Source organism: Harmonia axyridis, chromosome 6, assembly GCF_914767665.1.
Source record: "Harmonia axyridis chromosome 6, icHarAxyr1.1, whole genome shotgun sequence".
Lineage (NCBI taxonomy): Eukaryota > Metazoa > Arthropoda > Insecta > Coleoptera > Coccinellidae > Harmonia > Harmonia axyridis.
The window spans coordinates 39,409,931-39,424,483 of NC_059506.1; the positions used below are offsets into that span (position 1 = coordinate 39,409,931).

The 14,553-nt window shown below is 37.9% G+C and overlaps 1 protein-coding gene across 5 annotated transcripts; it reads left to right on the forward strand.

Annotated features, from left to right (window-relative positions):
- The first annotated feature begins 10 nt into the window (after positions 1 to 10).
- Positions 11 to 14,509, forward strand: LOC123683368 (A-kinase anchor protein 9-like). 5 transcript variants are annotated; one of them, XM_045622366.1, is made up of 23 exons: positions 11 to 169; positions 225 to 564; positions 620 to 1,020; positions 1,076 to 1,306; positions 1,360 to 1,527; positions 1,633 to 1,820; positions 1,971 to 2,397; positions 2,451 to 2,573; positions 2,631 to 2,747; positions 2,797 to 3,041; positions 3,139 to 3,836; positions 4,024 to 4,190; positions 7,702 to 7,869; positions 8,220 to 8,261; positions 9,015 to 9,401; positions 9,469 to 9,585; positions 9,643 to 9,813; positions 9,920 to 12,661; positions 12,870 to 13,028; positions 13,090 to 13,236; positions 13,326 to 13,504; positions 13,584 to 13,952; positions 14,074 to 14,509. In XM_045622366.1, the coding sequence occupies exons 1-23, from the start codon at positions 137 to 139 to the stop codon at positions 14,189 to 14,191; spliced, it is 7,737 nt and encodes a 2,578-aa protein (XP_045478322.1). In that variant the 5' UTR covers positions 11 to 136; the 3' UTR covers positions 14,192 to 14,509. The 5 variants fall into 5 exon arrangements, with proteins under 5 accessions (XP_045478322.1, XP_045478324.1, XP_045478325.1 ...); XM_045622368.1 differs by having other exon boundaries at positions 2,451 to 2,570; XM_045622369.1 differs by lacking the exon at positions 8,220 to 8,261.
- Positions 14,510 to 14,553: the final 44 nt, after the last annotated feature.

Sequence of the window (14,553 nt, forward strand, 5' to 3'; positions counted from 1 at the left end):
TTTATCGGTGTTTTCAACAACCATAGAATATTTGATGTTCGTTTTGAATGCAAACAAAAACCAAATATAAAACTGTAACAATTGTAATGTAAACAATCTAAAATAAATATTTTTAAAATCACTTCAAACTTCTATAATGGAGTCAAGTGAAACGGATGAGGTACATGAGGTAGACTATTGTGATTTTTTTGCCATTAATAGGTTATTTATAGAAACATTTTCAGAATGCCGATCCTAATGCAACCAAAATAACGACAATAATATCTATAAAAGATTCTGATTCATCCCTTTCCCTTTCTATAACTCCCCCAAGCTTAGGGGATGGTAACAAAGATGAACACACACTTGCTCAATCTGAAGATAGTATATCAGAACATTTGTCTTCTACCTCTACAAGCATTGAGAACGATAGATCTTTAAATGAAATCGAAATAGAACACATTCCTAACTTTCCTCTAGATATTGAAAAAATAGAGGAGGAAAGTAAGCATGACCATAATACTGAAAACTCATTAAGCTCCCACTTTCAGAAAGAAAATAATGCAGTTAATTTGCCTTCATTGGGTAAATGAATTTTTTATAGTAACTGAATTGATTCAATATCATTATTGTGTTTTAGATGAAATGAATTTGTTCAATTCAGAGCAAGGAGAGGTGAAGAGTATCCTAGAAGAAATATTGAATAACGACCAGTTCATATCAGATTCTGAATCACTCTCAAAAAAATCTAAGGAAGATAGTTTTGATATATTTGCTAATTTAGATTTGGAAGACAAGAGTTTAACTGAAAGACTCATGAATCAAGTGGGAAATGATGATTACTTTGGCAATGAAGACCACTTAGATAACGCATCCAAACAAATAGAAGACTTGGAAGAACTGTTGGACATCAAAGAACAGACAATAATCGCTTTAACTGGGGAGTTAGATTCTTTTAGGGATGCAGTTAGTAATCATTCAACAATAAGCATTGGTACTTCAACTGAATATAAACAATTACAGGATGATTATCAGAATAAAGTAAGCTTATTTCATAAGTTATCCAATGAGAACTGTTTCATATAATTTTTTACAGTTTATTGAATACAATCTTGCTATACAGCAGAAAGATGATTTAATCCTTCAGCTGACTGAAAGTCTACAACAATCTATAACAAATAGGGAAGAACTGAAAACACAAGTTGACCATTTTAAAAATGAATTGGAACATTTACATAAACAGTTAGAAACAACTTCTCATATGATATTGAAGAATGAGGTGAAAACTAGATCTCCCGAATTGGAAATAGTTAAAAGAATTGAAGAGGTAAAGTTTCAATGTGTTCTGTTTTTTTCAATTCCTTCATATTTATCTTTCAGGATATTTCATTTGATCTTGAAAATACAAATTTTGAAATCGAATGCTCTAAATTAGAAGAAACTTTAGGAGGAAAACAAGTTGTAATGTTGAATAATATTAGAAAAACAATTAATAAGCATATTGATGAAAATAAAGAAAAGAATGAAGATGCCCTCACCAAAATGAAGGTAGAATACATTGTCTTTGAATATAAATAAATCAATAATATAATCCTGATTGTCTTATATTAATAATAATTGTCTTTATAATCTTTTTAAATTTTCTTCAATTAGGCAACAATGCAAGAAGAAAAAGATTTTTACGAGAAAGAAATTTCAAGAATGAAAGAAACTCTAGAAACAATGAGAAATGGAAATGCAGAAATGATAGAAATCAGACAAGAAATAGAGAGTAAACATCAAAAGGAAATGGAAGATCTGAGAAGATACTTTGAGCAAAAATGTACAGACCTTGAGAAAAAGTAAGTGGTTATTGTTATTACCAAATTCAAGCCAAAATTCTTATTGAATGTATTTAATTTACATGCAGCAGTGAAGTGAAATTAGGGTATGATTAATTTTCGTTTAAATGTTTAACAGTGTGTCGTAAAACTGATTTTGTGAAATTTCAGTTATTCAGAAGAAATTTTCAGTCAGCAATCCCGCAAAAGGTCAGCTTCAATTACTTCTTCCGATAATGAACTTCCTTGCGATATACCAGGTCTTCCAAGTCGTCCAGGTCCTGGAGGGGATGCTCCTTCTTCTCTCGACACTTATCGAATCAATTACACAAAAAGAGCGCTCCAAAACCTTTCTAGAACCGATTTGGTGAATCTGAAGGAAGACTTTAAAAATTTAACTACCATTTTTTCGAAATTCGATGTTGAAAATTCCTCCGAAAATGATTTATCTAAGTTGAAAGACGAATTGGGTAATTTCGATGTGAAGAATTTATTCAAAGTTGAAATGGAAGCCTTCAGGAATGAAATGAAGAACAAATATAATGCCGAATTGGAAATATTGAATCAGGATTACGAGAACAAAGTGGATATGTTGAACGTAAGTTAGTGTTCTAGTCGGTTTATTCCTCATTTGCAGCGTTGTTTTTAAAGGTACAACAGGAAGAGAAATTGAATTCAGTGAGGAAAAAGTATCTGGAAGAGATTGACACCTTGAAGGATATCTTGAATAAGACTAATAAATCTCTTGAGTACAGCTGTTCGGTTCAAGAGGTGGTAAGGTTCCCGTCAGGAAGAGACTTTATATTTCATCTTGAGAATTTAAATTTTCAGGGAAACTCCGGAGACTTTGAAATAAACGAAGTAATCCAGAGCTACGAGAGGAGATTACAAGAACAAGTCACCATGGCCAAAATCGACATTATTGCAGCTCTAGAAAACCAAATACAGGTAAGAATTGCCCATATAAAGATCGAAAATTTACGGTAGAATTCTTCAGAGGCTTGCCGAGAACGAAGGATCGGAGGAAGAGTGGCCCCAAGAGCTGTTAACCCTAAAGGAACGTTTCACTAGGAAGTTCGAGAAAAGGATGGCCGAAATGGAGGAAGACCATCAGAACGAGATGGTAAGAATGAAGGAGGAACACATGAGAAGCCTCAACGGGGCCCTGGAACGGGCTAGAAGGCGCAGCTTGATTGACGGCGATGGCTTGCCGTTACCGGATGGTAAATTGATCGAGGAAAGGTGAGATTCATTGAAATACTTCTTGGGCAAGTATTTTGGCGCTCCATCTTTTGTCCCTGCCGAATAAAACTGCATCTATCCGGATCTTTTTTTCCAGGGATAACTTCAAGAAGCAGGCTGGTTTGCTGAGGAAGCTGCTGGGAGAACTGCTGAAGTACTTCACCCAGTGCGAGGACGAGGTCAACAACACCTTGGTGGATGAGCTGGTCCGTCAAGCCTCTGAAAAAAACTTCACTGACATAGAAAGGGAATTGAACGAGTCCACCTCTTCGACCAGGACGGACAGCAGCACTTCAACCGTAACCCCGTCAGTCAAACGGGTCCACCTGGCCCCCAACTTCAAGGATCTCATGAGCATAGTCGAGAACTCCTCGGAAAGGGAACACCAGGAGTTCTCTGCTGACCTGAAGAACGAGCTTGAGTCTTGTCTGGACAAGCTGAAGTCCGAGGCTAACGCCCTGCTGGCCCTATCGGTGAACGTCACGAAGAAATCCGACTCGGAGGACCAGGCCGATATGAGTGTGGGTTCTCTGAACCGGAAGCTGATCGAGGAGGTTCAGCTGAGGATGAAGGTGGCCGAAGAGGCCGATGCGCAGAGGAACGTTATAGAGACGATGGAGAGGGAGAGAGCAGTGCTGGAGGCACAGGTTGTGGAGCTGATAGAGAGGCTGAATGTGACGCAGACGGATCTGGAGAAGACGCAGATGAAGATGTCCGGGTTGTTGGAGAGCGGTCAGAGGGAGATCGTTTCTGAGGGTTACGGGGGAACTGGTTTCAGAGGGGAGCATGAAGAAGGTGAGTTTTTGATGTTGAGGCTTTTAGTGCTAATGGGGTTCGACAATCGGAGATGAGTCAGTTGGAATTGATAGGTTCTTAGGGTGTATTAGTGGGGTTAGAGTTAATCTCTGGGTGGGAGCAGCATTTCCGATATTTTCAATATGGCGGGATCAACTAACTAAGGTTGCGTTTCCTTCATGGTCAGGTCATGCAGCGATACTTTTCGACGAGCTTCAAGAAAAGGCCAGAACCCTTCTGGTAGGTTCTCAGGCTCACGACCCTGCCCTTCTACACCTCCTGGAAGATCTGGTGGGCGTAGGAGAGAGGATTTTGGAGGAGTACAACGCGGTGAAGAAGGACCTCGAACAGCAGGTAGGTCGTCCGGTATTCCACTCTGACAAATTGATTTTTTTTTTTTTTTGATCATTTGAAATTTTCTTTCCTGATCGTCGATCACGACCGTTCGACGTTGTGATCCCGATGCTTGTGTTAATTCATCTAACAGAGACGTGTGCTGCATGCGGTCATCAGGTTAGGTGCTCATTAATGCTAATTGTAAACACGGCGCGCGAAATTATTAGAGACTGGGTTGCGGTTTGGAAATTCCTCGGGAATGATATTCAGATTCGAGCGCTGATTGAGGTTGTTTCAGTTAATTTACCGCAGATTTGTTTGTTTGCTGCATTCAGAGAACGTATCAAGTATGAATGTCAACAATGAGTTGAGCTTTTGATGACTGAGGATCTATTAAATAAAAAAATCTGTTTACATGACGAGTCTTCTATAGTGGTAGATCAAAAGAATCCATACCGAAGAGGTCTAAGGAATTCATAGATACAGGGTGATTCACCGGGATGGCCTATAAGACGTTTATGGAAAATGATCATAATCTTGAGCTGAAAATTTGCATATTGGGGCTTGGGACAATGATCTTTCTCCCTAAAATATTTTCAGATCTCTACAACTTCCGGTTATACCGGAAACAGACTAATAATTCCTTATTTCGAATGGCACACCCAGTATATTATTAAATCATTAGAAAGTTTTTTTGCCGACAATTTCGGCAATATGCCATACTTTGGGTAAAAACCCAACGGTTCATGAGTTAATGGGATTCTTATGAAAAAAATGGTGGAGTTGGGGACTCACATTTTGTTGAATTTTTCGTTAGAAAAAGCATTTTTCGAAAACATTTTTTTCTTTTTCGATTCTGCAAATACGTAGTATTATGAAACTGTTTGCGGTTTGGAACAAACATATACAGGATGTTTATAAGAAGATCATGAACTTGGACAACTCAAATTAATCAAAACTCAAGATTTTCAAATTAGAACCTATATTTTTTATTATTTCAGTCGATTCTACTTACAAAAACCGTTGAGTTTTTACCCAAGGTATGGCATATTGTCGAAATTGTCGTCAAAAAAAGCTATCTAATGATGTAATAACATACTGGGTGTGCCATTTGAAATAAGGAAGTAGTAGTATGTTTCCATTAAAACCGGAAGTTGTATCGATCTGAAAATATTTTAGAGAGAAAAATCATTGTCTCAAACCTCAATATGCAAATTTTCAGCTCGAAATTATGATTATGATATGTTTCATAGGCCATCCCGGTGAATCATCCTGTATTAGATCGGTGAAATTTTCAACTGATAACTTCTGAAATCTTTCATGAAACTGCAAATTTATCTTGGATAGACTCATTTTGAAAAGTGATACAACAAAATTCAAAGCCCTGTAAATAAGAAATATCTCAATGAAAAAATATTTTATAGATCGCTTTTTATACAGGGTGTTAGTGAATAAGTGCAGGGGCGATTCTGCATGAAAAATAAATGACAGTTTGCTAAATAAATTTGTTCGCGCCAGTCTTTGAGAAAAACTTCAACACCCTGTATCTCCGAATACGAAGCACTAAAATTATTTTTTTAAACAGAATAACCTCCTGTAAATTGTCGCAATTATTTACTAACACCCTGTAGAACCCTAATTGACGTTTAATAAATAGGACTCATCAACGTCTCATAAAGAAATTCAGAGAATATGGACACTTTCATGATTCACCAATTCTTGAGAGTAACCTTATCAATAGAAGACGAGAATATTACGAAACCCTCATTAAATAACATTTAGACTATTCACTTCTCCAATACCCAACGACAAAAACTCGTTAAAAAGGAGTCAAATATCGACGCCAAGTTCACAATTTGTTGATAAACAAACTCACTTCCTATGCTGCAACCGAGGAAAAGCGATAAGGTCCAAAGCAAATAGCTTTCTAATAATTCCCTAATTTATTGAATATCTAGAATAAATAACGAGACGTCTAAACTTGAACTAGTTCGAAAACGGCGAACACCGATTATTTTTGTATGGAATTTTGCGTGAGAAACACTGTGGTGATATTTTTAAGCGTTTTCGCGACTTTAAATTTAGAGTATTTCCCGAGTTGACGGTCGAGTTTAATTTAGCTTAATAAATAGCAGCGGTGTAGTTCCGATGTGATCAGAAATGTGTAATAAGGGAAAAATTAAATTGGACCTAACCAAGTGTGCCAGGTTGTACGGAGATTATTTGGGCACCAAGTGGTCCTACGAAGTGACGAAAAATGTCTTACACGGATTGGAGTCGAAGCTCGAGATGCAGGAAGCGGCTATTGCCTTCCTGAAGACCGTTGGGTTCTGCCCTGTTCAGGTTAGTCGGTGATTTTGGTGTTTATCATCGACGTAAAGTTAGGTTAGGTCAGATTTTGAAAAGCGGATTTGACGGTTGATTGTTTTTTTAGAAATCAAATAATGACCTTTGATTTCTTATGATCATGGACAACATCGTTGTCCAAACGGCGTTAAATGTAAATCAAGATTCCGTGGACAACAGTGTAAATAATTCAAATTTAGTAGAATACAGAGTCTACTGTGATACCTAAGTATTTCATAAACCTGTTGAGGTTATGATGAATTGTTCAGGTTAGGTTAGGTTAGGTTTGCTAATTCTTTTAGTTTGCAGAATTATCAAATAAAATTTCTTAGTACTTTATGGCAAATTTGATACTCCTAAGTATCAAATTTGCCATAAAGTACTAAGAAATTTTACTTAGGAGTATCATGAAGTTCCTTCAATTTCGTTGGTTAGAATTAACAGTGTCTCAGATACTCTTTGAAACGATCTGTATGCTACTCAATATGTTGTAAAAGTCTCACTGAATTTATAAAGAAATCGAAACATTTTCAGCCTGAAATGAATATTCAATATTTTTTTCAAATATAGTACCTAGTTGCTCGAAATAATTTCAAATACTTTTTCAAAAATGAGCTTATGTCCTAATTAGATATATTTCAAAAGGATCCTTGACAGCTCTGTATGTTTATAAATAATTCCAGTAAACAAACAATTGGAAGTTATGAATAATAATATAATTTTTATAATTGATTGTACAACTTTAGAACAGCTTATCCTTTCAACCTCTGACCTCGGATTAGTCATAAAAGTCATGTGAGAAAATATTGATGAACATATATTGGGTTAATTTGGTTTGGTAGATGAATGTAGGTTTAAATATAACCTTCACTTAATTATCTTATCAAATTAACTAGTATTAAACAGAAACCTTCCTTGGATTACTCAAAAAGTCATGAGAGAAAATTTAGTCGAATATTATTTAGGTTATATCAGGTTAGGTTAGGCTCTATCAAATTATCTTACGTCCTATCAAATTGACTGAGATTAAACTAGAAGCTTCGGATTACTCAAAAAGTTATTAGAGTAAATTTAGAACAACATTTTTGAGGTTATGTTAGGTTATGTCGGGTCAGGCAGACATTTTCTTCCTACTCCTTCATACTCCTTACCCTAACCTAAACATTTGGTGACGTTGATGCAGATCGATGTGGCCCACAAAAAATACAAGCAGACCTGCAGGTTCCTGGAGGAACAGGCGTCCGACAGGGAGATGGAAAGGGACGAGTCCCAGAGACAGATCCTCGCGCTCCAAGACCAGCTCAAGGGCTTGGACCGAGACCGGGCCAACTACGTTAACATAAACGAAGAGGTTGGTGCCCCCTTGTTGGGTATAGTCATTTGGGCCAAAGGCCTAGTGCCGTTCGAGTAAAACGAAGATCGGGGCTTGTGAAATTCGAGGTGCTTCGTTTTGTTCGAACGTCTTTATCGTAGTAAATCTAGAACTCTATGCTAATTTTGCACTTTTTCACGCATGTGTCCACCTTGACAGGTTTTTAGAGGAGGTATGTTGAAAAAGCTCGATGTTTGTCTGTCTGTTGTGTTATGGTTCTCATGCGAGGATGTGTGGAAGATCACGGACTGCATTGTTCCTTCCACGTATCTTCCGCTTCTCTAACTGCACTAACCACGTGTTTAACAAGCTCTAATGAACATTTTCAGCAAGGTGTTGGTGAAAAGGCTAGCAGCACAGGTGTTGTAACAGTGAGTGTCACGGCTTACTTCATTCTACGTTAAATGTCACTCGAATAAAGCTTCTTCAATACGCGGAAAAAGGTTTGCCAACTTCTTCTTTCGAACGGGACACTTTAGTCCTCAGGGTTATTATATTCTGGATATATGATATCCCTCCAAATTACATGTGACTTAAGAATATTAATCTCCTTATCTATCTTTGAAGTATCTATTTTCTTTCATTTGATGACAAAGAAGACCTACTGTCTAAGACTTTTGAAATATTTTAGATATCAACCTAATTGAACTGAAAAAGTATCTAACAAAACGTTTGAAACAATAATTTGAGTTATGTCTTTAATTTCTCTTTTAAAAGAGTAAGTACAGCTACTTTTCCAAAAAAGTATCTAAATATCTTTCAAAAGTATACCTCCAATGTATTCCTATGACGTTATATCGATATCCGATAAAGGGAGCCCTCTAATATTGTCAAGGCCGGTTACTTGTCGACTTCCCCCCGTACCTGAAGGAAATGCATCTTCCAAATTGTCGCGTGGAGCGTTCATAAACACGCGTTTATTTTTGATCGCGCTTCTCGGTCTATTTTTGTTACCGAGCCTTCTGATTTCCAACAGTGATTCTTCGCGGAATCCGAAAAGATGGTCACATTCCTTCACGCATAAAGTTTCCCGCTTCGGAAGAAGAAGTTCAAACAGTTCATCCGACTAATCGAAGCCGAAAACCACCAACTTTCAAAATTCTAAAATTTACGAAAATTCCTAGGTCGAGCACTTAGACGGCCAGTTGAAGGAAACCGTTGGTCTCTTGGAGGTCAAGGATCAGAAGCTGAAGGATGTAGAGGCGGAGAAAGATGAGGCGGTGGAGAAGATCTTCTTCCTCAGGGACGTCATAAGGGAGCTGGAATCGCAGCTGAAGGCTAAAACGGAAACTGAGGCCGATCTCAGAACCCTGATTTCCGATTTAGAACAGGTGATAACCCAGCAGACTCAGGAGGTGAAGGAAAAAGCAGATGCGTCTGATGATGTCGACGGCTCCGAAACGCGAAGGTACAGGGAGCAAGTGAGGACGCTAGAGGCTGAGGTGCAGAAGCTGAGGCTAAGTCAAGAGCTGGTGGGAACTGAAGGAGCCCTTAGAGAGCTCAGGAATCAGGTCAGTAACTGCATCCCTCAAAAACCATCCTCAATATTTTTTTCTTAATAATAATATCCTCTTTCAGCTCGCCGAGATTGAAACTACCATCGACAAGAAAACCAAAGAACTCGAAGATCAGAGTTCTATAGCTTCTAACACGACCTGCAGCTCTCCATCTGAAGACATGTCGGTTAGAGACGTTGTAAGTGTAATTTTTTTGAATTATTGGCAATTCTAATACAATTACGTGTCGATTTAGGTTAGACCTAGGACCCCGACAAGCTTGACCGGAAACGATGGTGAGATTCCCCTACAACAATTGGCTAGACTGAAGGAGAAACTGGTGAGGCATGCCAGAGCTGAAGATGCTGCCATGAAGAGAATAAGGGATTTGGAGATGCAAGTCTACAACCTCAAATCTACCAACGAGGTGAGTAAGAACAATTTCAACTTTCTTTTTAATACACTTGGATGCTCAAATGCTATTTGTACTCATCATTTTTTATATGTATGTACAAAATCAGTTTATTTTCTAGGAACATAAGGCAGAGAAAGAAATCCTGAAGAAAGAAATATCCGACCAACTGGGTCTCATATCCTCTCTACAAATCAGACTGGACGATCAAAGGATAAGGGCCGAACATATCGAGAAACAGACCAATTCTTCCCTAGAGAACAAAATCTACGATCTGCAGAGGGAAATCAACGATCTACAAGAGAACCTGCAGGCCAAAAACAAGACGATAACGAATCTGAGCGGTTTGCTGGAAGACATGAAGCAGAAGATGGAGGACAGAGAAAGCGAAGCCAGTATGGCCTCGGAAGACGAGATGATAATAACCATGCAGAAAGAGATCGAGCATCTTAGGAACCAGAACGAGCTCCTTCACAAGAGGTTGAACACCGGTGTGGACATCATACCAAATCTGGTGGAGAATATTATTTCGGACAAGAATTCGGACATAGAATCGTTGAAGCAGAAGTTGGAATCTGCGGAAAGACAACTTGAGATGTACAATTCTTTGAATCTGGACAAGAGCCAAATATCGACTTTGAAGAGTTTGAAGAACTCCGGTACTTCACTTAGTGAAGTCCTGTCTATCATAGAGTTAAGCAGTCCGGACCAAGCCAGAAGAATGCCGGACACTGAACAAGATTCCGATCTTATCAATTTAATCAAGAGGAGACCAATGCTTAAGAACGATACAGTATTTTTACCTTCTGATGATGTCAGAGAGATATCTAGTATTGAGAATTTAGGGGGTTCCAACCCTCATTATTTATCTATCACGCCCTTAGGAAAGAAAAATTCCACAGAGGTTAAATCGGCTGAAAGACATGTACATTTCAATATATCCAACAAAGATTCCAATCAGACTGAAGTGAAAATTCTGATTGCTGAATTGGATAAACTAAGATCGGAGCTAACGCTAAAAGACGAAATGATAAAAGATTGCAATGAAAAATTAAAAACTTTGACGCAACTCGAAAGTAACATAGATTTCTTCCAATCGAAATTGGAGGAAACGCAACATACCTTAAAAGACGTTACTGATAACTTCCAAAAAGAAATAGAAAACAAAGAGGAGAATGAAAAAGATCTGAGGATGGACTTGGTTAAGAAGAACATGTATTTAGAAGAGCAAGAAAAAGAATTGAACATGCTTAGAGAAGACGCAGTCAGAAAAGACGATATGTACCTAAACTTGGCTAAAGAAACTAAAAATCTAAGGAAAGAAAAAGAAGTACTCGAGGACAAAATGAAAGAATTCCAGGAAATCGAAGAAATACTCAACGTCAAAAACGGAGCTATCTTAGAACTGGAGAAACAAGTTGCAGTATTAAAAAACAAAAACTCCGTCGAGGAACAAAACTTAGAACAAAGGTTGAGACAAAATGAAGAACAGTGTGAATCGTTAAAAATCCGCCTGGAGTCTTTCAGTAGAGAGAACGCAAATAAAGACCAGAATATTGCAAAGTTGAAGTCTGACAATGAAAAACTAACTAGGATCGTCAAAATTGAAACCGAAAACGGTGAAAAACTGAGGAAGGATCTACAAAACAGAGATAGTATAATCGAAGAAAACGAAAAGAAAATCAAACGTTTGAGGAAAGAAATTGAAGTCCTGAAAAATGAGAAAGCTGATTTAAAAATGCAAATTGAAATATCTAAACAAGAATTGCTGGCGAAAGAGACGGAATTAAGCGGAAAGATGGAAGAAGGTCTGGTGAAAACTGTTGAAGAGTTGGAGAAGAAAGTGTTAACACTCCAGTTGGAAAACTCCTCTAAGATTGACGACCTGGACAATCTAAATGATAAAGTGAGGAGTTTAAACGAAGAGCTGGGACGTTACCAAGACTTGGTTGCCGAAAAAGATAGGATCATTGCCAGATTCAGGATAGACAGTGAGCAGTTGCAGGCAAACCTGAAAGTGATCCAGAACAAGATGCAAGAAAACGGCAACATAATTGATTTGAGCAAGAAACTTCGCGACGAGCAGATTAAAAACAGCGACCTCATAGAGGAAATCCATATGATGAAAGCACAGATGATGAGCTATGGCATGACCGAGAAAGACAACATGGTTGCCTCACTAGAAGACATAGCGGAGCAGGTCAAGAAAGAACTGGATTATTCGGTAGAAATCGATTCCAACATCATCAATGCTACCGAAGAAATCGAGAGCGTCGAAAGCAATCTAGAATCGAAATACTTGGAGTTGAAAGAGAGATGCAGGGAATACCAGAAGTCCTACAAGATTTTGCAGTACGAACTGGAAAAGAAAAGGTTAGAGTTGGATACTCTCCAACTGGAAGACGGCAATCTGATCGAGCAGCTAAGAATCCAGTTGGAATCTGCTACTGAGAACGAGTTGGAGCTGGAGACCCTTGCCAAATCCTGGAAGAAACAGTGTCAGATGTACGAGACCGAGATCACCAAGCTCAAGAGTCAGATGAGCAACACGAACTCGAAGAGCGAGTCCACGGACTACAAGAACCTGCCGAGCAAGGAAAGCCAGGAGTTGATCAAGCTTAAGAAGGAGGTGGATTCGTTGAACGAGCAGCTAGCGGAGCTGAAGGAAGAAAACAAGGGTTTGAAGAAGAGGAGGAAGGAGTTGGAAAATGACCTGAAGTACAACAAGGAAATGTTAGAGGTGAAGAAGGGGGAGGTCGAGAATTTGGAGAGGAAGATTTCGAATGTCTCGAAGAGAGAAGAGGAACTGAAAGAGAGGCTGCACCAGAAGGTCAAGGAAGTCGAGAACAGCCGTTTTTTGATAGTGAGTGTCTATTTTATTTGTTGTTTACTAACAAAACCTAGCGGGAAGACTTAACTTAGGTTAGGTTAGCATCGAACTTAACATGAACTAGCATACGCTCTTCTTTCTTTTTGGTATATTTTTTTCAGATCAGCTCCTGGATGCTTTTATTATTGAAATAACCATATTCCTGAGAGAATGAATAAAAATTTAATTGAAATATTTTCAGGACGACATGGAAAGAGAGAGAAAAGATATGAAGTTGCAAATGGACAGGCTGAATGCTAATTTGAAGCAGTTGGAGCAGGAAGCAATGAATAGACCAATAGTGCCGTCATCGCCTCACCCTGAAGTGCCTGTTGCTGATCAGCTTATGTCTAAGATTGAGGTATGGAATGTAGAACATAAATTGTGAACAATGTTTTCACGTGTTTTAAACTCTGTTCTAGGAGCTGAATTTTGCAGTTAAGAATGACAAGAGAACAATGGATCTGATATTGAGACTGACCAATGACAACAAAAACTTGAAATGTAAAATATTAGAGTTGGAGAAACATGGAGCTGTCAATGTACCTTCGGAAAATCATATTAATAGGGTAAATATAGAAAGTTTCTTACATGGATCATCATCTTTATTCATAGAAATTTCCTATTTGATTTATAATTATTCTATTCTCATTTTCAGTCTAATTATCTTTTTGCTAAGTGCCTAAGAGTGGAGAGTTACAGGAAAGCCCTTATTTGGCAAAAAAATTATATAGTTTATCTCCTTGGTGCCTACCAAGATACCACTGATCTGGCACCGATGGATAGAGTTCGGAGGGGTCAGAAGAAACTAAGGTTTTCCGGAATTCAGAAATTTAGGTACCTAATAAATTTATATTTATTCATTTCTAATATTCATTTTTTCAATATCAATATTATAACTTGGGATTTCTTCCAGATCTTACGTTTATGCGATAATATCACTTGTCCGAATGAAATCCATCGTTAGAAGATGGCACAGCGGGACAAGGTTCCCAGAAAACGTGAATTCTCGCTACAAGAATATCTCCAGTGAATTGCCTAAAGCTCAGAAGTCTGGACCTGGAAACTTCAAAGTTGGACAGCCTGTATCTCGCCAGCTATTTTCTCCTCTAGCCAGAAGTTCCGGATATGGTCAGTTCGATGGTAACAGTGTAAATTTCAGTGGCCACATAATTACGAGTTCAGAGTCTAGAGGTAACGAGTCTGGTAATCTTGAGAAGCCGGATGATGACCCTTGGAGTGGAGATTCACCTCCGTGCAGGGACAGCTCGAAGAATAAAGGAAGGTTAGTGGAGTTTAGGTTAAGTTAGGTTAAGATTTCGGAAATTATTCTGAAGTTTTAATTAACTGGTTGTGATGAAATCCTTAGTTTTTCAATGCATTTTCTAACTTTGAACTTCTTGAAGGATATCATCGAACCTAACTCTACTGAGAGCGCCGCATCTGTTGAACCAATACGCGGAAAGATATGGAAAAATCGAGGAAAACCTCGAGGCTCTGCTCAATACCGACCCTTCTAAATGAACCTTTTGAGATTTCGTTTTATAATTTTTGTTATTCTCTAAAATAGAGCGAATTTTAATGTTTGTATCAAACATCTTCGGTTTTTAGATTTAAGACATTTCTATGTTATTATTCTATTTATTATTGTTTGTTTTTGAATGTTATTGAACGTTACTCTAGTCTAATAACTTTGTATTATTTATTTACTGATCAATGATGTGCCTTGGATGTATATGCATGGTGCAATTTTAGATGATAAGGACGTTGTGTAAATTTATGATGAAGTCGTTTATATATTTTATAATTTTGGATAGCACATTAAAATTACTTGGAGAATAAGTCGTTAGTTACTTCCATCCTTAACTTTGCTATTGAATGAATGA